General features: G+C 44.1%; 1 protein-coding gene across 3 annotated transcripts in view; it reads left to right on the top strand.

Annotated features, from left to right (window-relative positions):
- Pld1 (phospholipase D1) overlaps window positions 1-20,617 on the top strand; it is a 148,571-nt gene that overhangs the window by 100,259 nt on the left and 27,695 nt on the right. For all 3 annotated transcript variants that reach the window (XM_048347117.1, XM_048347116.1, XM_048347118.1), the window contains 4 exons: window positions 923-1,041; window positions 2,642-2,755; window positions 9,578-9,688; window positions 12,361-12,449. In XM_048347117.1, the coding sequence (XP_048203074.1) occupies window positions 923-1,041; window positions 2,642-2,755; window positions 9,578-9,688; window positions 12,361-12,449 (433 nt within the window). The remainder of the gene's footprint in view (window positions 1-922; window positions 1,042-2,641; window positions 2,756-9,577; window positions 9,689-12,360; window positions 12,450-20,617) is intronic.

Below are 20,617 nucleotides of genomic sequence, written 5' to 3' on the forward strand. Positions count from 1 at the left end.
CAAAGGATATGCATGTATAGGATCTAAATGCGTCTGTGTTTTGTCTTTGTTTTGAAAGTTTGAGCTGGGCACTGGTACTCATATCTGTTATCCTAGCTACTCAGGAGGCTGAGATATGAGGATTATGGTTCCAAGCCAGCCCAGGCAGAAAAGTCAGTAAGACTCCTATCTTCAGTTAACAAGCAAAAAGCCAGAAGTGGAGCTGTAGCTCAAATGGTAAAGCTCCAGCCTTGAACAAGGAAACCAAGTGAGAGGGCAAGACCCTGACCTCAAGCGCACACACACACACACACACACACACACACACACACACACACACACACACACACAAATGATCCAATTTTGGAAACCATTTGGTCACTTAAAGACTTTTCCTTGTAGTAGTAGTACTAATAACAACCATAATAATAGTATTACAAAGTGAAGTTATCCTATCTGAAACCTACAAACCTACAGATTTCCAGTAATCATAGTTTAAGGTAATGGTAATTCTCTAAGACATGATAGCCCTTCTCTGTTTATCTTTCTTATGCCCTTCTGCCCTTTGGAATGGCCTACTTTCACATCATAATTGTGTTTAGGGTCTGAAAGGAAATATTTTGCACTGGCTATGTGGTCTGCCATTATTTGAACAGAACAAACAAAAATATATTCAGTGCACAGCCTTAGACCATTGGTCTAACTCACCTTGTCTGCTGACTGACAATGTGTGAAACAGGAAGGTGGGCAGGGACTGTATTTGTCAGTTTGAGGTCCATGTTTACTTGATTAGAAAAGTGCTATTCTAGCCAAGCCAAGAAATATGTGCGTAGTGAACATGAACACTATTTAAGGCATTACTTAGATGAGATAGTGGGGCCAGCAGGCTTCTGTCCCCAGCACAGAAGCCAGTGACAGATTGTTGCCTGGTATCCCCGGGCAGATTTCATTGACAGGTATGCCACTCCCCGGATGCCCTGGCATGACATTGCCTCTGTAGTCCACGGGAGGGCAGCTCGAGACGTGGCCAGGCACTTCATCCAGCGCTGGAACTTCACCAAGGTACTGCTCCTGTCACCACACCTCTGTCGTGGTGAAGATGGGGGATCCCAGCTACAGGTGAATTGCAGAGGGTTGGGAAGAGGAGGCTGCTTGGTCATAGCTGACATCATCTGCCACTGGATTCATCACTGTCAGAGTGCCCAGGCCTCCGGGCACTTTCGCCCCACAGATGATTCAGAGTGCAGAGGGACAGCTGCGGATTCACGGCCTCCTCCTTTAAGCTCTTAGATGCTCAGTAATGGTTAAGCTTATCTCAGTAGGTGACTGGAAGGATCTGGGAGGCTTGTTCAGCTCAGGGGCCTGGAGCTTCCAGTCTGAGAGCTGGTTCTAAGCAAAGTGGGCAGGGTGAGGGGGAACCACTTTCCTCTTCTCCAGATGGATAATGTCGTCTTTAGTTATCCTTCATTGCTTGTGAGAACTCGCCCCCAACAAGCACAAGTTTCAGTGTGGTCAAGCCCCACTTCGTTTACTTGAAGTGATTTGGGTTCTTCTTCCCCCACCCCCCAGCCCCACCCTGATAAGCTGGAAAAAGTTCTATTAACAGCACTTGCCAATATATACACATTAGAAAAATATGATGGAAACTAGGAGGGAGCAAAGGAAAGGGTAACATTGTCTAAAAGGAAATGTACTCATCTGACTGACTTATGGAACTATAACTCCTCTGTACAACAAAAATTCAACTTAAAAATATAATGGAAATATTTTATGCAAAAACTTAGAGGATATAGGGGAATAAACAAATTACAATTACCTTGAATGTAAGTACTGTCAAAAGAAATCTAATCTCTTCTGTTGGATTTGGATTTTTAAATAAATACGCTGATGTACCACACTAAGGAAGATAAACTGGTACAACAGCAATAAGTTTTTTTTTAAAGTATTCAATCTTTAACCTGGAGAATCTATTACTAGATAAACTAAAGAGATAAGTCTTGACAGAGCACAGATGTTTTACCCCTATAATCCTAGCTAGCTACATAGGAGGCCAAGATCTGAGGATCAAAGTTTGAAACTAGCCCTAGCAGAAAAGTCCAGTCAACCAGCAAAAAGTTGAAATTGCAGCTGTGCCTCAAGTGATAGAGCACTAGCCTTGAGCATGAAAGCCAAGCAAAGAGCCTCTGAATTCAAGCCCCAGGACCAACACATACGCACAAAGAGAATAAAAGAATAGATAAGTCTAATAATTTCTTTTGACATTGCTTCTAATAATTGAGATAAGTTAGAAATAGATGAGATGCTTCCATTCTTCATACTATTTTACTATGAGGTTGATAAAAATGAAATAGTGCTGAAATGCTGTGGCAAGATTTTCTCAACCAAGAAAAAATTACTTTACAACTTAAGGATCTGATTTTTCAATTTTGTACTAATATAACTATAGACTACATTTAATCTTATTACAATATAAATCATACTTACTATAAGAGGTAAAGGAAGGAAAGAGAAAATAAAAACAAGTAATCTATAACCCTTAGAAATGTCCCTTGATTTTTTTTTAACCCTGAAGGAACCTGAATTTCTCTTATAATTACAAAATAGAGAAGAATAGGTTCTCATGTGAATTTTCTTTACCTACTTTTATTTTTCTTTATTTTAGATTATGAAGCCAAAATATCGGTCCCTTTCTTATCCTTTCCTGCTTCCAAAGTCTCAAACTACAGCCCACGAGCTAAAGTATCAGGTGCCTGGAGCTGTGCATGCTACTGTGCAGGTAAGCTGGCCTTTGCATTTCTGCCACCTGCTACTGCGTAAGTGACTAGGATCTAACTAGCCTACTTTGGCTCTGATTTTTATATCAGGACTTTTCCAATACAAATCTAATTGGGTCTTTGTAGAATTAACTTTCCTATATTAGTTGAATTCAATTCACATTCTCTGTCAGACTCATTTTTACAAATAATAACTGCATCTCCTCAGAAGCCACTGGGTCAAGAAATGATTTTCCTATAATTCCTTGGGAAGGGACCTTAGCAAAACCTCACACATTAAACCTGGTACTGCTTATGCACCAGGTGTATAGCTGAACCAGGCGCCACGGAAGCTAGTTATAGTCTCATCTAATATTAGTTCTTAATCAAATGCTTTGCCAGGAGTCTTTTAGTGGAATAGGAATTTGCTTATTGGAGTCATAAAAATTTGCCACATCCAGTCTAGTCATCTCAAGTTACAAATCAGAAAGTTCAGACCCAGTGGTACAGTAAGGATAATCTGTTGAGAAAGTGAAAAATAAAATTCATTTTTAATGTTGGGATTTTAGCAAGGTTTACTGCATAACAAAATTTGGAGGCCATGGGCTTACTTATAGGGGAAGAAATAGTATGATGTGGCAATTAAAAGAGAGCTTATAAACCAGGTGCTGGCGGCTGGCCCCTGGAATCCTGTCTACTCAGGAGCTCAGATCTGAGGATCGAAGTTCAAGGCCAGCTCAGGCAGAAAAGTTTGACTACTTTCAGTTAAACAGCAAAAGGGAAGCTGGACTGGAAACATAACTCAAATGGCAAAGCACCAACTTTGAGCAAAAGAGCCCAGTGAGAGTTCAAGCCTCAGTACTGGCAAAAAAAAGAAAAAGATAGATTCTAGAATCGGGCCATATTAAAATCCCAACTCTGCTGTGTAACTCTGGGGAAATGGCCTCGCTTCTGGACATGTTCCCTTTGTTTACAGATCAGAGATAATAATAGTGATCGATGGGAAGTGATGGGTAAATAAGTTCTTCTACTTGAAGCACTGAGCCAAGTAGCTGTTCTCTAAGTATCAGCGCTGTCATACCTTCCCTTAATCTTTTGAGTTTGCCACAAAGAAATTGACAAATCTCTGCTCTACCACTTTGCTAATTCTGTATTTTAAAAAATCTTTTTATCATATGCTTGTTGTAATGGAGAGAAATTCAGCACAATAAAGTAAATGATAGATAAGAATTCAAGTCAGTCTTTCATCTGCAGTAGGTACCTAGTTATTTCCATTTTTAAATCTATTAAAGCATTGTCATGTAGGACAGAGTGGTTCAGCCAGTCAGGGGAGAATGGAGGCCCACCCCACCCACATGAAAAGGTCCATCAGAGCTGAGAGCTTCCAATGCAGCTTTCACAAATACTTCAAACATCACCCTGGCTTTCCCCCTTCAGACGGAGGCCTTCTCCACAGCCTGCCAGGAGCAGTCAGACTAGCAGCAGGATTGGATGGGTGTGGGAGAAAGGGGAAGAAGCTGTTCCCAGACGGCTTTCTTTCTAATAAGAATAGACTAGTTCCTCAATGCTCATACTGGCACTTAAGACACATTACCAAGGGGATGGAGGCTTGGTAGAGTGTCTGTCTAGCAAGTGCCAAGTCCTGAGTTCAAACCCTAGTGCCACAAAAGAAAAAAACAAGCAAACAGCAATATCAAGACAGACAGAGGGCAGTCTTTAAGGTGAGAGAAAATGCAAATCTAAGTCAGCATTGACATAGTACATTGGAATGATTTTTTTTTTTTGCCAGTCCTGGGCCTTGAACTCAGGGCCTGAGCACTGTCCCTGGCTTCTTTTGGCTCAAGGCTAGCACTCTGCCACTTGAGCCAAAGTGCCACTTCTGGCCGTTTACTATATATGTGGTGCTGAGGAATCAAACCCAGGGCTTCATGTATACAAGGCAAGCACTCTTGCTACTAGGCCATATTCCCAGCCCCGGAATGATTCTTTTTTGTGTGTGTCAGTCCTGAGGCTAGAACTCAGGGCATGGGTACTGTCCCTGAGCTTTTGGGCTTAAGGCTGGTGCTTTACCCTTTGACCCATAGCTCCATTTCTGGCTTTTTCAAGGTTAATTGGAGATAAGAGTCTCATAGACTTTCCTGTCCTGAGTAGCTAGGATCACAGGCGTGAGCCACCAGCACCCAACAGGAACAGTCCTCCTTATTCAGTTGGGCAACTTGTAGTAGAAACCATCCCTGCTGAGGCGGACATTCTTTTTTTTCTGTCAAGGGCGATTTGAATAGTTATAACATCATTACAGACCATGGTCAAGGACAGCTGACAAAAAGCTCAGTGTCTGCTCTGTCATGTACCAAATAGTTCACTGGCCTTATTGGGCTATGGTCCTGACAATGGCTTAGGAATCTCTAGCACAATATAGAGAAAAATCCCCACTGGAATCAAGTCTTCAATCTTGTTTATGTTATGGGAGGGAGGAAAGGAGAGAGAGAGAGAAGAAAGAAAAAGAGTAAGGAAGGAAGGGAGGCAGGGAGGGAGGGGCACGGAAGGGAGGGGAGGAAAGGCAAGGGAAAGGAATCCATTTGTCCTGAACACTCTGTTCCTTGATTGACTTGGAAGCTTAGGGAAATAGAGTTAAAATAAGAAGACAAGGGGTACACATCAGGAGTCCGAGTGCTGTGGGTGACTCGGCAGGAGCATCTAGAGTTGCAGGCAAGCCTGAGCTACGTATGGAGACCCTATTTCAAAACACAAAGTAAGACATTAATAGATATACTGAGTTGGTAAGGCAAAACAGAAGCATTCCAGAGAGAAAAGAAGAATCACGACAGACACTAAGGAAGTTCTGAAAGTATTCCTTCAAGAAGAGATTTCTCTTAATTAGACTGTATATTTGAATCAAACCCATTGTAGGAAAGGGGATTAGGTTTGTGGTTAAAGAAGGTTTGATTTAAAGTTCAAACACAGGACACAGTCCAAAAGGAAAGAACTGGTCCTAGGGACAATTTTGAGGCTCTTGCATAAAATGAGAGGTATGCTATTATCATGTATTTTAAAGCTGTGTTCAAATTTGAGGTTGGGAAGTATGGGTTCACTTGGGGCAGTTAACATAAGCCACGTTTCTGCATGTCATCTCAGTTGTAATTGTTTGCATTAGGTTGCTTTAAAAAAGAAAAGCAGGACAAGTTTGTCAGGTCAATAAATACGAAAGAAAGGAATAAATCTTCAATTGAAGCCAAGCCCCTTGGCTCACACCTGTAATCCTAGCTAATCAGGAGGTTGAGATCTGAGGATCAAGTTTCAAGAACAGCCTGGGCAGAAAAAAAAAAATCCCTAAGACGTTCGTCTTCAGTGAAATGCAGGAAGCAGAAGCAGAGATGTGGCTCAAGTAGTAATCAAACTGTGTTTGACTTAAATGAATACTGATAAAACTTGCTAGACCTTCAAGCACTTAAAGCACTTAAGGTGATCTTTCCATAACCCTGGCGTTTCAATGGTGCAGGACAAAAATGAATGATGCCTGGGCTTTCAGTGTGAATGAAGGACAATGAGCTAGAGGGCCTTGAGACCCCCATGGAGATGGGAGAACTCTGAACCACACTGGGGGGGGGGGGTGTCAGAGGCCTCAGGAGACCCCCCTCTTCTGCTTATGCTCTGTCACACACTGATACAGGTAGATCTTCTCGTACTGTAGAGCATGACTTGTTTTTAGATGTGGCTAGAAGGAGAAATGGTCACCCCTACCCTTGAGGGAAAATAGCCAGGCTTTGACTTTCATGCCTCCCCACCCATGGCAGCTGGGGTCATCAGGCTGAGATCCTCCCATCTGGCCCTGCTCAGGAAGCCACTCCAAGTTGTCCAGACATGACATGCAACTTAACGCCCTATTTCAGGCGTCCAAATTTTATCTTCTGTCAATGCACTGGTTGATCCTTTGAATCAGAGCAGATTTCAAAAGAGTGAGAAAGGAAGTGTAGAGTTTCTGGATTTGAGTGGAAGGCTGGGATGTGTTCGTCAAGGGTGTTTTATGACCTTGCCTCTAACTTGACAGACAGAGACACAGCACCTGTAGAAGCTAGCCTGAAGTCCAAACTTCTCAGGAGGCAGAGATCTGAGAATCACAGCTTGAAGCCAACCTAGGCAGGAAAGTCCAAGAGACTCTTGGGTCCAATTAACCAGAAAAGGCTAGAATTGGAGATATTGCTCAACCATTAGAGCTCCAGCTCTTTAGCAAAAGAGCTGAGTGAAAGCATAAGGCCCTGAGTTCAATCCCCAGGACCAGCGTGTGCACTTGAAACAGAAAGAGGAGTATCCCTAAAGTCCAGTGTGGGAAACTGAGCCCGATGACTTGAATGTGACACATCCAGGGTGAAAGAGCGAGGAACTGCAAAGCTGAACCAGGCTCCCAGGCCCTGCCTCCCCCGTGCCTGCAGCACCGTGCTTTATTTGTTCTGCTGAGCTCAATCAGGCTGTGGGCCTTCCTAGCCTGCTCCAGTGGCCTGCATGTTCTGCTTTGTGCTCCTTAGCAACAAGGTTCTGTTTGTCCAACCTTTGTTATTTCTACCTGATGGGCAGTAGTGCAGTTCCTCAAAAAGACATAAAAATCAAGATTTTTCTTAGGCTGAATCTTTTTCCTCTGACTTATAAGTTGTCTTTAGTGGCTTTCAGCTTCCGGTTCATGATTCAGTTTTCCAATTCATTGCACATCTGCACACACACGCAATGAAATTATAAATAAGATGGCTTGAGGGGAAATATTTTATGATAACTATCTCTTACTGAAAAAAGATAAAATGGTATTGAGGATGGCATTATCAATACTGGTTTTTAATTTGCAATAGGCTGATAAATATAATTTTTAAATGATCAATTAGAGCAATCATTTCTAGCAGCCTAAGAATAGATAATATACAGAAAACTAATTCTGTATTGTTTTGTGAGCAGAGAGCCATTCTTTTCATTTTAACTTTTTTCATTTTAGTTGACCTTATGAGGGTCCATCTCAACATTCAATTGAAATAAAAAAATAGTGCATCTATTTTTAGAATGAGTGACTGCTGGGCTGTCATGCTAGTGTTTAAGAAAAGTCTAATTCTTTTTGAGCCAATGTCAACCTGTGGCACTGGTTAGAATGTAGCAAAGAATGACATCCAGCAGCTGCTCAGGGTTGAGAAAGCCACAGGCCACCAGGCATAGCCTCGAAGCACCTGCACCCACGGCTGTTCAGAGCGTCTCTGTTGCAGTCTGTTATGACGTAATGAAGTCCTCTAATGTTGTCATTAGTAATAACAGGACATGCCAGTCACTCACCGGCTTCCCACTTCATCATAGTTCACTTAAATTCACTTAATCCGTCTTCATCCAGGCCTAGCAAGTAAGACATCCTATTTGATTGAACACAAATCCAAGGTCAAAGGGGTCAATAAATGTGACTGAGACCAGCAGTCTATAAGCAGGAGAAGTGGGCTTTGAACCTGGGGAGTTCTGCTTAGCATCAGGATGTGTAACTTATCCTCAGGTGTCTGAGTGGGTTAGAAGGCAGGCAGGGGCAGGTGAGCACGTGCAGTGTGAGTGAAAAAAACATGGGCATCCCATGGTAAACGATGAGTCCTTCGGAAGACAATGCCTGAGGTTGGATGAGGACCCTGAGAAGAGTCCCTGCACATCCACGGGTCACTAACCTTAAAGAACCAGTCACCATGTGGCCCTGGCCTGGGGATGGGAACCTCCTGCCGCTCAGCTCTGGTCCCTGCAGGCTGAGGAAGGAGGTCAGCTCCCGGGGATTGCTAGGCTACTCGGATGTGACCAAATGGGGAAGCAGTCTTGTGGTCTGGCGGAGGAGCTGAGGAGACAGAGGAAAGAAGGGGCAAACTCTGGTGGGCGTTGACATTGGTACCCCAGAGCACTGTGCACATTCCTTTACTTCTTTGAGCCTCTGTTGTGTTCCTATTACAATCACCATGAGAACATTTAGAAATAAAATGATGCTGTGTGCTGGAGGCTCCTGCCTGTAATGCTAGTTACTCAGGAGGCTGAGATCTGAGGATCTCAGTTCAAAGCCAGCCTGAGCAAGAAAGTACATGAGACTCTTATCACTGATTAACCAGCCAAAAGCCAGAAGTGAATGTGTGGCTTACAAGTAGAATGCTAGCCTTAAGCAAAAAAGGCTAAGGGACAGTGCCCAGGTCCTAGTTCAAGCCCCAGGAGCAACATGCACATGTGCGCGCACGTGTGTGCTCACACACACACACAAAGTGACACACCAAAGATCAATAATTAAAAACAGAATCCAGATGGCATGTCTTAATGAACCATTTTTTAGAATGTGTGAATCTGATTGTCTATTTGGGAGAAGAGGGAATATCACATTATAAAAGGAAGAGCTCAGATCATCATACTGTATGGTCCAAACCAGAACACTCGAGAGTGAATGTGCATATTATTACAGAATATTCCAGAACAGCAAGCTTCTGATGCGATAAAAGGCAGTGGACCTGTAGTGATGTGGTTTGGAGCCACCCGAAGGGGAAGTTTCAAAGTATTCCATGTAGGAAGCACACACCTTGTGGTGTGATTTGGGATGGAAGTAATTCTGGGTGGAAGCGGGTGTATTCATGCTGTGCTTTCCAGCTGGACTCCTTTCTCTGGGATTACATCTGGGGACCAGTTCCCCTCCCATCCCTCCTCCAGCTGCAGCCCCACCCTGGGACTCCTTTGTCTGTGTGTGACTTAGGCCACTGTAATTGCTCAGCTGTTCAGAAGAGACTGGATGGCTTCATTGCCTCCGGGCACCTGGCACACCTCCATCGTCCGCTGTGGGCTCTTTGCTGATCACTGCTGTCTTGTAGTTGCTCCGCTCAGCTGCTGACTGGTCCGCTGGAATCAAGTACCACGAAGAGTCCATCCACTCTGCTTACGTCAGCGTCATCCAGAACAGCAAGCACTACATCTACATCGAAGTAAGTTCTCGTGGGAACTAGCGTGGGACCTCCCATCACCCAGAGGCTGCAGGCTCCCCCTCACAAGGCATCGTATTATCCTGTGCTGAATTCATAAGATGAAGAGGGCTGGCTCAGATGGCCTGAATCATGACCTTCCACTATACCTGAAACCTATCCTGCATTGTCATTAAGACTCTAGCTAGTTGGACATCAGAGGCTCACACCTGCAATAGTCGCTACTAAGGAGGCTGAGATCTGAGCGTCGAGGTTCAAAGCCAGCCTAGGCAGAAAAGTCCATGAGATTCTTATCTCCAATTAACCAGCAAAATCAGCAGTGAAGCTGTGGCTCAAGTGGTAGAGCACCAACCTTGAGCAAAAAAAAGCTAAGGGATGGTGCCCAGGTTCTGAGTTTGCCTCAGTACCAATACACACACACACACACACACACACACACACACACACACACACACACACACACACACACACACACACACACGGCTCTAGTGGGAGTTTTCTACATCTTTCCTAATGATATTGCTGGGATATTACATGCCAGAAGCACCCCAACATAGAGTGTAGGCTTTGGTTTGGCTTTGGGTGGAGGGTTAAGCCTGGGCTGTTCTTAGGAGAGCACACACGTGGTGGGTAGCTAACAAGGAGGCCTCTGCATGAGAGTAGGAAGAATGAATGCAGGGGAGGACAAGGAAAAAGGAAAAAGCGAGACTGCTCAGAAGGCAGAAAGCAGCTTCCTTCATCTGTAATCCTATCTACTCAGGAAGCTGAGGTCATGGTTCCAAGTTGGCCTGAGCAAGAAAGTCTGTGAGACTTATCTCCAATTAGCCAGCAAAAATCCAGAGGTAGGACTATAGCACAAGTGATAAGAGTACCAGCCTTGAGTGAAAAAATACTGAAGGACAATGCCCAGGCCCTGAGCTCAAGCTGTAGTATTGGCATACACAAAATAAAGGGAAAAAAAGTGTTTTAAGTTCCCAGACTTTGTGTGTGAGAAAATCTGGAAACACCGAGTTTAGTTTGAGAACTTTAATTGCCCATCAAAGTAGTTATAAAAATAGCACCCAGAGCCCTTGAAAAGGCCTGAGAAAAATGAAAGATCGTGACAGCGGAAGACAGAAACCAGAACCCATCTCTTTATTCCTGTGCTTTCTTCCCATTGGAGAAAAAAAAAGTGTTTAGAGCAAGATAGATTTAATGGGGAGACCCATTCTCACCCCAGATTCCTCGCCTGACTCCTGACTGTCCCCCTCCATGCCATGGCAGCTAATTAAAGGCCCGCAGTGAGGACGGAGTTTTATTTCTCAGGCCTTGAGAAGGAGAACGCTGAAATCCATGCTAGCAGCCCAGTGCGGCATGTTGTCCCAGACAGGATCACGCAGTAGATGCGGGACACTGGGGACAGGTAGTGAATGCTGCACAAAGCCTTGCCTTTAGTACCACTATTGTGTTAACATTGACCGTTGGGTGAAGTCACTGTAATATGAGGCACTGAATGGCATTGTCCAGTCACATTTGCTTCACCTGTTTTTCTTAGCATTCATATCCACTTTCCTTTTTTTAATGGTCCTGAGATTTGAACTCAGGGCTTTACACTTGCCAGGTAAGTGCTATAGCACTGAGCCATACCCTTTAGTAATTTTTTGCACTGGTTATTGTTGAGATAGGGTCTCACTTTCTGCCTAGGCATGTGCCTGGGCTGTAATACTCCTATCTGTTGCTTCCTGCCGTGGCTGGTGTGAAAGGTGACACCATTATGTCCAGCTTCTTTCTGTTGAGATAGACTCTCACAGACTTTCAGGCCCACGCTGGCTTCAAATTTTTGTCCTCCAGATCTTTGCCTTCCAGGTATCTTAGATCCCAGGCTTAATCCTGTAATCTCTGGTTGGTCTATAAGCCGACTCCCACATAGCTAGTTATGTGGCCATGTGCTCAGCTACAGGTTGAGAAGAAGTCTTATGAATTTTCTTCTTCAGGCTGGGCTCGAACTGTAATCCTCCCAACTTCAGCCTCCAACATAGCTAAGATTACAGATACGAGGGCATGTATATTTACCATAAAAAGTAAACTCAGCACGAGACGTAATGCTTGCCAGTTGAGATATTTTAATCATGAACATTTTCACAATATGTGAATGGAGAAAAATGAATTTGGAGATGGGCTTTTTCGTAAAGTGTACTCTAGAACTTTGCCTGATGAAATAACCTCCCACTTGACGAAGATTCTATGAATGGCTAATGACTAGCAGGAGGTTAGGTGCTAGTAGTTCACACCTGTAATCCTAGCTACTGAGGGGGCTGAGATCTAGGATTGTGGCTCAAAGGCAGCCCAGGCAGGAAAGTTTGTGAGACTCTTATGTCCAACTATCCAGGAAGAAGCCAGAAATGGAGCTGTGGCTCAAGTGGTAGCCAGCCCTGAGCAAAAAAGCCAAGTAAGAGCACAAGACACTGAATTTAAGTCCTAGTACCAACACACACACACGTGCGCGTGCACGCGTGCACACACACACGGGTACAGGCACCTCAGAATCAGGTGTTCCAATGTTCACTTTCCTGACGAGTTTCAGGGTGCAGCAATTTTAATATCCATGCAGTTTTTTGGTTACTTAGCACGTTCTTCTTCTGACATACCACTGAGGAAAGCAAGCCTTACAGGATTGTGCTGTGTTTTCCTTGTAGAACCAGTTTTTCATAAGCTGTGCCGATGACAAGGTTGTTTTCAACAAAGTGGGTGACGCCATTGCGCAGAGGATCCTCAAAGCTCACAGGTACCATTTTGGCTTTGGAATAAAAGTTTGGGTGAAGTTCTTGCTGCAGATATTTTTATTGACCAGAGTGAGAAAGAGGAGAAGCTTCATTCTCTAGGAGGCAGGAAGGGGGTCTCAGCCGGTGTTAGGTTGTGGACTGGTTTCAGCTGAGTCAGTTGCTGAGAATTTTGGAGTCCATTTTTGGTGGGATTGGTTTTCCAGGGCACTCTGTTTTTCCTGCCAGTCTCCTTCCCACGCCTGAGGTTTGTGGTTTGATTTATTTAATGGCAGATAGTGAACTATGTCATTTGTCAGCAAAGCAAAGTAGACATCATTATTTTTTTGTTGTGGGTTATATTTAAACTCTTGTTTCCGGCTGTCTTAATTCTTTTGCTCGCGTGCGCGCGCGCGAGAGAGGGGGGGTTCTAGGGCTTGAACTCAGGACTTAGGTGAAGGATAATGCTCTATCACTTGAGCCACAGCTCCAATTCTGGTTTTTCTTGGTAATACTTGGAGACAGACTTTCCTGTCCAGGCTGGCTTTGAACTGTGATCCTTAGATCTCAGACTCCTGAGTAATTAGGATTACAGGCATGAGGCACTGATATCCAGCTTTATGAGATTATTTTTTAATAATACTTTTATTGAGATGGACTTCACAGCTTATGCAATCTACCACTTAAGCTGTATACTTCAATGATTTTCAGTGACTCTCTTATTCACACCCCCCCCCCCCCGAAAGAAAGCCTATCACAGTGAGCAATCATCACCTGCTCCCTCCTTCCTGGAGCCCTCAGCAACCATTAATCCACTTGCTTTTTCTGTCAGTTTTGATCTGGGCATTTCCTATAAATGGAGTCATGCAATATGGATCATTTATAACTATATTTTTCAAGACAATGTTTTCAAGGCTCATCTGCTACTGTTTTTATTGCTACATAATATTCATCAGTGGGTAAATGTTTAGTTTGTTTCTGCTTTTAGGCTATTATGAGTAATGTCACTATAAACATTCTGTCTAGTTTTTTATGCAGACGAGTTCTTGTGTCTGCAGAGGTGGAATTGCTGATAACTTGCTGTCTAACCTGTGGGGGAGCTGCGGGGCCCCCTTCCAAAGCAGCCACACCATTTCACATTCCCACAGTGCGCAGGTTCTCTGTGCTATTGCTAATTCATTTCATTATCGCCATTGAACAAGGTGTGAAGTAGGATTTTACTGTGATCTCTGTATTGAATTTCCCTACTGACCAAATGCTACAGGGTATCGTTCAGTATGCTTACTGGCCATTTGTGTATCATCCATGGAGAAAGATCTGTTCAAATCCTTTCCCGTTGTTTTTTCATTGAGGTTTTTTTTTTTAAATGTTCTAGACTTTAGAAGACTGTACAAAGGGGTTACAGTTCCACGTGTCCTTCAAAGTATCCGGAGCTTCCTGTTCAGAGCCTCCCTCCTTTCCTTCATCCTCCCATCCGGTCTGCTCCTTCCCCCAGACTCATTTCACATTTCTTACCTTTATCGCATGTGTACATGGAGTATTCTGGCTCTATCTGTCTCATTCCACTCCCTCCCACTGCTCCCATTCTTACCATTGGGTTCAACTCCTTGATACTCATTTTGTTAAACTGTTCATTGTTTAAAAGGTTTGCTCCATGGAGATTCACTCCTGTGGATGCTGTACTTACTAGCTGATGCTTTGCCAGTTGAGCCATTCCTCCAGCATAGCTTTTTGCTGCTTATTTTGGCGATGTCTCTCAGACTTTTTCTTCTCCATGACTGGCTTCCAGCCTCAGTTCTCCAGATCTGTTTCCTACGTAGTTAGGATTACAAGCATGTGCCACCAATGCTTGGCTATTCATCTGCTTTTTAAAGAAAGTTACCATGGGATCTGTTCCCGAAATGACTTAATAACAGCCTTGTTTTTAGTTAAAAATATATGAACGTGTAGAGGTTTCTTACATCCTTTCCATTCTCTCAGTTCTGAATCCCAGTTCTACAGTGCAGGTCCCGTGTAATGTAAATCATTGCATCCTCCGGTGAACGCTTCCATTTCATTGCTTACTTGCTTTATTTATGAAGCACATTTAGCAAGAAAGAGGAAAACTATGAACTTCATTTAAGTCTCAATTATACATTAAGGGGACAAAGGAATTCAGTGGACTGAACAGTAAGGAGTGCTTTTGGAACTATGAACAGCTAATAAGTAGCGTAGGAGAACTTGAACTTTATCTCCCTTCTCAGTCCCTGACCGTAAATGGTAAGATTTGGCCTTATGCATTTGAAAGGCAGAAAGAACATATATTTTCCCCATGTGAATTTGTCTCTCAAACTCCAGATTTATTCTGCACCCTGGTGGCTCACACCTCTTATCCTAGCTACTCAGGAAGCTGAGATCTGAGGATGGTGGTTTGAGGCCAGGAAAGTCTATGAGATTCTTATTTCCAGCTAATCATCAAAAAAGCCAGAAGTGGACTGGGGATATGGCCTAGTGGCAAGAGTGCTTGCCTGGTATACATGAAGCCCTGGGTTCAAGTCCCCAGCACCACATATACAGAAAATGACCAGAAGTGGCGCCATGGCTCAAGTGGCAGAGTGCTAGCCTTGAGCAAAAAGAAGCCAGGGACGGTGCTCAGGCCCTGAGTTCAAGGTCCAGGACTGGCCAAAAAAAAAAAAAAAAAAAAGCCAGAAGTGGAGCTATGGGTTAAGTGGTAGAATAAAAGCTAAGGAACAGTGTGCCCAGGTCTTGAGTTCAATCTTCAGGACTGACATTAAAATAATAAAATCCAGAATTCTTTTAAAATCATAAAATCCTAGTATTTTAGGACAGGAACTTTGAGGCAGTGAAACACTTTCCAGGGATCCCATGAGCTGCTGGAAATGATGGGGTATGTGAAAAGATTGTGGTAAGATAGCATCTGTCCCAGATCCTATCTCATGCGTGGAGGCTCGCAGGCATGCGGGTGCTCTGACAGCCTCGAGCTACTTTGTAGAATGTGGGAAGCAAGCACATCCCATTACAAATGCTCTGTGACCATTGAGAGACCAAGGCTCAACTTCTCTGTTCCCAGTGAGAGGTGTATCTCATGTTGACTTGCCATGGCTGCTCCCAAATCCTGGAAACAGGCATATTCCATGCTTTCCCTTTCTCTGTATCCCACACTGTTCTTTCTCTCCTACAGTAATAGCAGCTGATTTTTTTTTCTTAATAACCTGAAATCCAAGTCAGGCTCTGGTGACTCACACCTATAATCCTAGCTATTCAGGAGGCTGAGCTATGAGGATTCCGTTCAAAGCTATGGTGGGCACAAAAAAGCGCGAGACTTCTTATCTCCAGTTAACCAGCAAAGCCCCAAAAGTGAAGCTGTGGCTAAAGTTTTAGAGTGCCAGCCTTGAGTGAAAATGCCAAAGAAGAGCTAAGAGCCCTGAGCTCAAGTCCTAGTACCAGCAGTGCACACATGCGCGTGCATGTGTATGCACATGCACACACACACATCACTTGAAATCTATGAGCTGATACTCATCTAGAAGCTGCCTGCAGCCAGGTACCTCCTCCTTGTAATAAAGGCCATGACATGCTACCCCCAACCTCACCACTCATTTCCTTCTCAGGCATCTGTTCTCCACCCAACTGAGACTCACGATGTCCCTGCCAAAGTCACATTCTTAGCAACAAGTGTAATTTAACTGTTGGAAACAAACTAGAATCCAGAATAAATCAAATGGAGGAAAAGGAGAGTCAGGAATCTGACCAGACCTGACTGAGGAATGCAAGCCCTGGTCCAGGCCCCTCCCACCACACAGAGCTCTGGGTCTTTCAACTTCCCTCTCTGCTAGCCTTGGAACCCCACCTCCCACCAGTTCTAAGCACTTGCCCTCCACACTTGATGCCCTTCTGGTTCCTTCTCAAGAGCCGTGATTCTCTGCCAAACACAAAGTCTCTATTCACAAGGCAACCACCTCTGGATGGGGGATGTCCGGGACCCTCAATTCTGTCTCTGGGGGTGCAGGGTGTGGTGTGTCTACAAGTTAGGACATCAGGATTCTGAGGTGGGGGAGAAGGTAATTTGGAGGTAGAGAAATGAAACATATTATCAGCTTGCTCATTCCTGGGCCAACTCCCTGGCTCCTTGTAGGATGAGAATGCAAGAAAAGATGAGGTTAGCATACTCACAGAGAGGAGTTTTTCCACCCCAGGCCCAGATTCCAGGACCCAAGTTACATCCAACTACTTGCCCCCTGATGCCAAATAGAAAGACCTGGTGACCTGCAGAAAAAGGAGATTGATAGCATGGCAGCCATGGGAGAATAAACTTTAACACAGCCTCAGAATACTAGAGAATAGTGGCCCATTTCCCCTTTTCCCCATGTTCTTAATCCTGGGGTATATCTAGGGGTGCTGGGCGACTGCAGCACAGGAAGATCTAGGGTGACAGCCTGAGAGTGGCCTGTCACTTCAGGAACTGGTCCGGATGATGGAGGTCCTATAAACCTGCCCCATAAATTAGCCAGATTATATTAGTGGTTGCCACAGCACTGTGATGTCATGCATTCATTCTAGGCTGAGTTGGCAGGGGGCAGGAAATGTGTGGAGGAGGCTGGCCACACCCTTTCTATTTTCATCCATCTCACCAACCAATGGCATGGAAGAATGTAGGCCATGCCCATGTTCTTAGCTGCCTAGCACCTCCTTGGATTCCACTCTGGCTCACAGGAGCTGTACCAGGTAGACTGAGTTAATGGTACTTGTTGGAACAAAGGTGATTAAGGTGATTGCAGTGGTCCTGAGACTGTGCCCCCACCTTACCGGTCCCATTTCCAAATGTCAGGAGAAACAAGATGGCTGCCTCCAAGAAAGGACTGCAAGTGTAGCAGTAAAGGAATTGTCCTGGTGGTCCCCCAGGAGTGAAGAAAAAAAAAAATAAATAAATAAAAGCAGTGTTTATCCCGAACCCAACACTAGGGGCTATAAGTGATGAAGGCCCCCCTGTCAGGGCTAAGACTATGATTTGCCATCAACCTGGAGCCCGGATCAGCTGTATCCACAGGTCCATGGTCTTGTGCCTGAGCACAGCAGGAAGAGGAGCAAGAAGAGGGGGAGGAGGCAGGAAAAGGAGGAGGAGGAAGAGGAGGAGGAGGAAGAAGGAGAAAGGAAGAGGAGGACGAGGAAAAAGAAGTCCTTGGAGTAGTAGTTGCCCAGTGATTTGACAGTCAAAACCTGGAGAAGAAGGGCCAGGGCTCTTATTTCACCCCAATCCCTTTACCCAAATCGCTGCCTTTCTATTTCTGCCATGCCAGTCCTTTCCAGTCTTGTCCCTGCTTTCCCAGTCTCTGCCAGACTGTTCTGCCACCCTAATTCTGCCACCCCCGCCCTTACTACCCCAGTTGAAGAAGAAGGCAGAGTGGGCACAGGACATCCACCAAGTGGGTTCTTGTCCTATTACAGGCACGCTGGGGTGGGGCCCCTGGGTGGTATTCTCTTGTTTCTCATAATTGGTTGGGGGGCTAACTGGAGGCTTTACTGGGCAGAGAGCCTGGGAGGGGACCCGAAGTCTAGGGACATCAGCAGGTCACTCGTTGTCAGGGAAGGAATGGGCCAGGTGATGGTTACTGCAAAAGAGAAAGTTCTTTACAAAGGAATGTAATAGGTTTAGAATATTATGTTATAATATTCATGAGCTGAATTGTGGCATAGGTTCATATTTTTTCTTATTGGATGGAGTAGAATTGTACGTTAATTATATTAATTTATGGAAGTCTGATGTGATTCTATTAGTGATGTTCAGTATACCCATGAATCTGTATTTGTTAAAATACATTGAGGTCTGTATCAGCAATCGTAAGTTTGACCATTTGCATGTTCAGAGACCACAGTGGGAATGATGTGATCAAGGAGAAGAAAACCTGAAACAAGGAAAGATAATTAAAACGGAAGGCTGGACTTGAAGGGCTGGTAGTAAGGGAGGAAGCAAAAGGCCAGTGGTAAGGGCCACATGCTGGTGGGTGGCTCATACTTGTAATCCTAGCTATTCAGGAGACTGAGATCTGAGGTTCACAGTTCAAAGCCAGCTCTGGCAGGAAAGAAAGCCAGAAGTAGAACTGTGGCTCAAGTGGTAGAGAGCTAGCCTTGAGCAACAAAGCTCAGGGACAGTGCCCAGGCCCTGAGTTCAAGCCCCAGGACAGAGAGAGAGAGAGAGAGAGAGAGAGAGAGAGAGAGAGAGAGAGAGAGAGAGAGAGAGATATTGTGGGAGGAATGGGAGAGGTTTTTAAATTTTTATTATTATATCAATTTAAAAAATAATTTTACATTGCATGTGACTACATTTGATGCTATCTGATTATTCATTAGTTAGCCTTCTTCAAAATGCATTTCACTCTATACTAGCAATAGTGATTTTAGTGTTCATGTGTTCAAAGTCCATAATAGGAGCATATAGAGATGATTAAACAGAATAAGGTTAAAGTTAAAAAAAGAAAATATTGGGGCTGGGGATATAGCCTAGTGGCAAGAGTGCCTGCCTCGGATACACGAGGCCCTAGGTTCGATTCCCCAGCACCACATATACAGAAAACGGCCAGAAGTGGCGCTGTGGCTCAAGTGGCAGAGTGCTAGCCTTGAGCGGGAAGAAGCCAGGGACAGTGCTCAGGCCCTGAGTCCAAGGCCCAGGACTGGCCAAAAAAAAAAAAAAAAAAAAAAAGAAAATATTACTAAATTTGAAAACAAGAATGTGGATAGTCCACATGAAGATATACTACAGTGATAAAATACACATTAAAATATAGTACTTGAGCAAAATTCCAAAATAAAAATAAAATGCAGAGTTACTGATAAAATACCTATAGAACAGAAAATATCACAATGTTTCATTGAAACATGGTGAAGTGTTACATTGAATATTTTTGATTGAATAAAATGTAATCAAATTCATTCTTCCTGGTTCTATATAACTTAAAGAAGCTGTTAGAAAATGTTACATTGCATGTGTAAGGGAAAAACAATCCCCAATTCTTTACAGAAGAAGGTTTGGCAAGGCCGCCAGTTCTTATCCATGACCGAGATAGAGCCTAGGATGTGCCCTCTTTGCCGAGCTAAGAGCAGCCAGGGAGCAGCCCCTGGAAACAGCCTGTCAGGGTTGGAAGCGGGGCGCAGTTGGTAGAGCACCAGCCAGTGAGTGAAAGCATCAGGTACAGAGTTAGAGTTCAAATCTTGGACCTCAAAGAAAAAGAAAACAGCCTGTTGCTCTAAGAACTAACACTGTCTCCCAGCACCTGCCTTTGTTCATTCAAATGTGCCAGGAGACAGGTGAGGAGAAATTAAAGCCACCTGTCCAATCATCAGCGGTGTTTATTTCATACTATGCTGGAATCAGTTAAGAGATAAGAGTAGGACCAGATGACCGGGGCTGGGGGGGTGGGCAGTGGTATTTCACAGTACTGTGGGACACATGGCTTTTGCTTTTGGAAAAGACTGTGAGTCTTTGCTTATGCAAACGATGTGTAAATTTTTTCTGCTTTGGTAGATATTTTTTTAATGGCGAGTTAACAACCAAAATTTGACCCCTTAAAGAAAAATAGTTAGCAAGGTGCTGGTGGCTCATACCTGTAGTCTAGCTATTCAGGAACATGAGATCTAAGGATCATGGTTTGAAGCTAGCCTGGGCAACACAGTTTGTAAAACTCTTATATCCAGTTAAACATCAAAAAAGCCAGAGGTAAGCTGTGGCTCAAGTGGTAGAGTTCCAGCCTTGAGCAAAAAAACGTTAAGAAACAGTGCCTGAGCCCCAAGTCTAAGCCTGATCTTAGCATACACACACACACACACACACACACACACACACACACACACACACACACACCACCACCACTACTACTACTACTACTACTACTAAGCTATAGTAAAATATTCAATTTTAAAACTTTGTTCAGAGCTTTCATAGTCCTTCCAACTATGGAGGAGGCACTATAGTTTGTCTGTAGGGGGAGATAAGGAGATATCTACTATAAACTCTTAAATTACTTGTCGGGGGTGGGGGAGCAGATGTCTGGAGACTGGGGCTGTTTCCAGCTCTATTATTCACAGGTATGTGAATTTTTAAGTATATCAGTTAGTTTTTCTCTGTTAGTTAGCTCTGTTAGTTCTCAGTTTGCTCTGTTCCATCAGCAAAAGGAACAGTGTCACATATATGATTGCATGT

This window comes from Perognathus longimembris, chromosome 5, assembly GCF_023159225.1.
Source record: "Perognathus longimembris pacificus isolate PPM17 chromosome 5, ASM2315922v1, whole genome shotgun sequence".
Classification (NCBI taxonomy): Eukaryota; Metazoa; Chordata; class Mammalia; order Rodentia; family Heteromyidae; genus Perognathus; species Perognathus longimembris.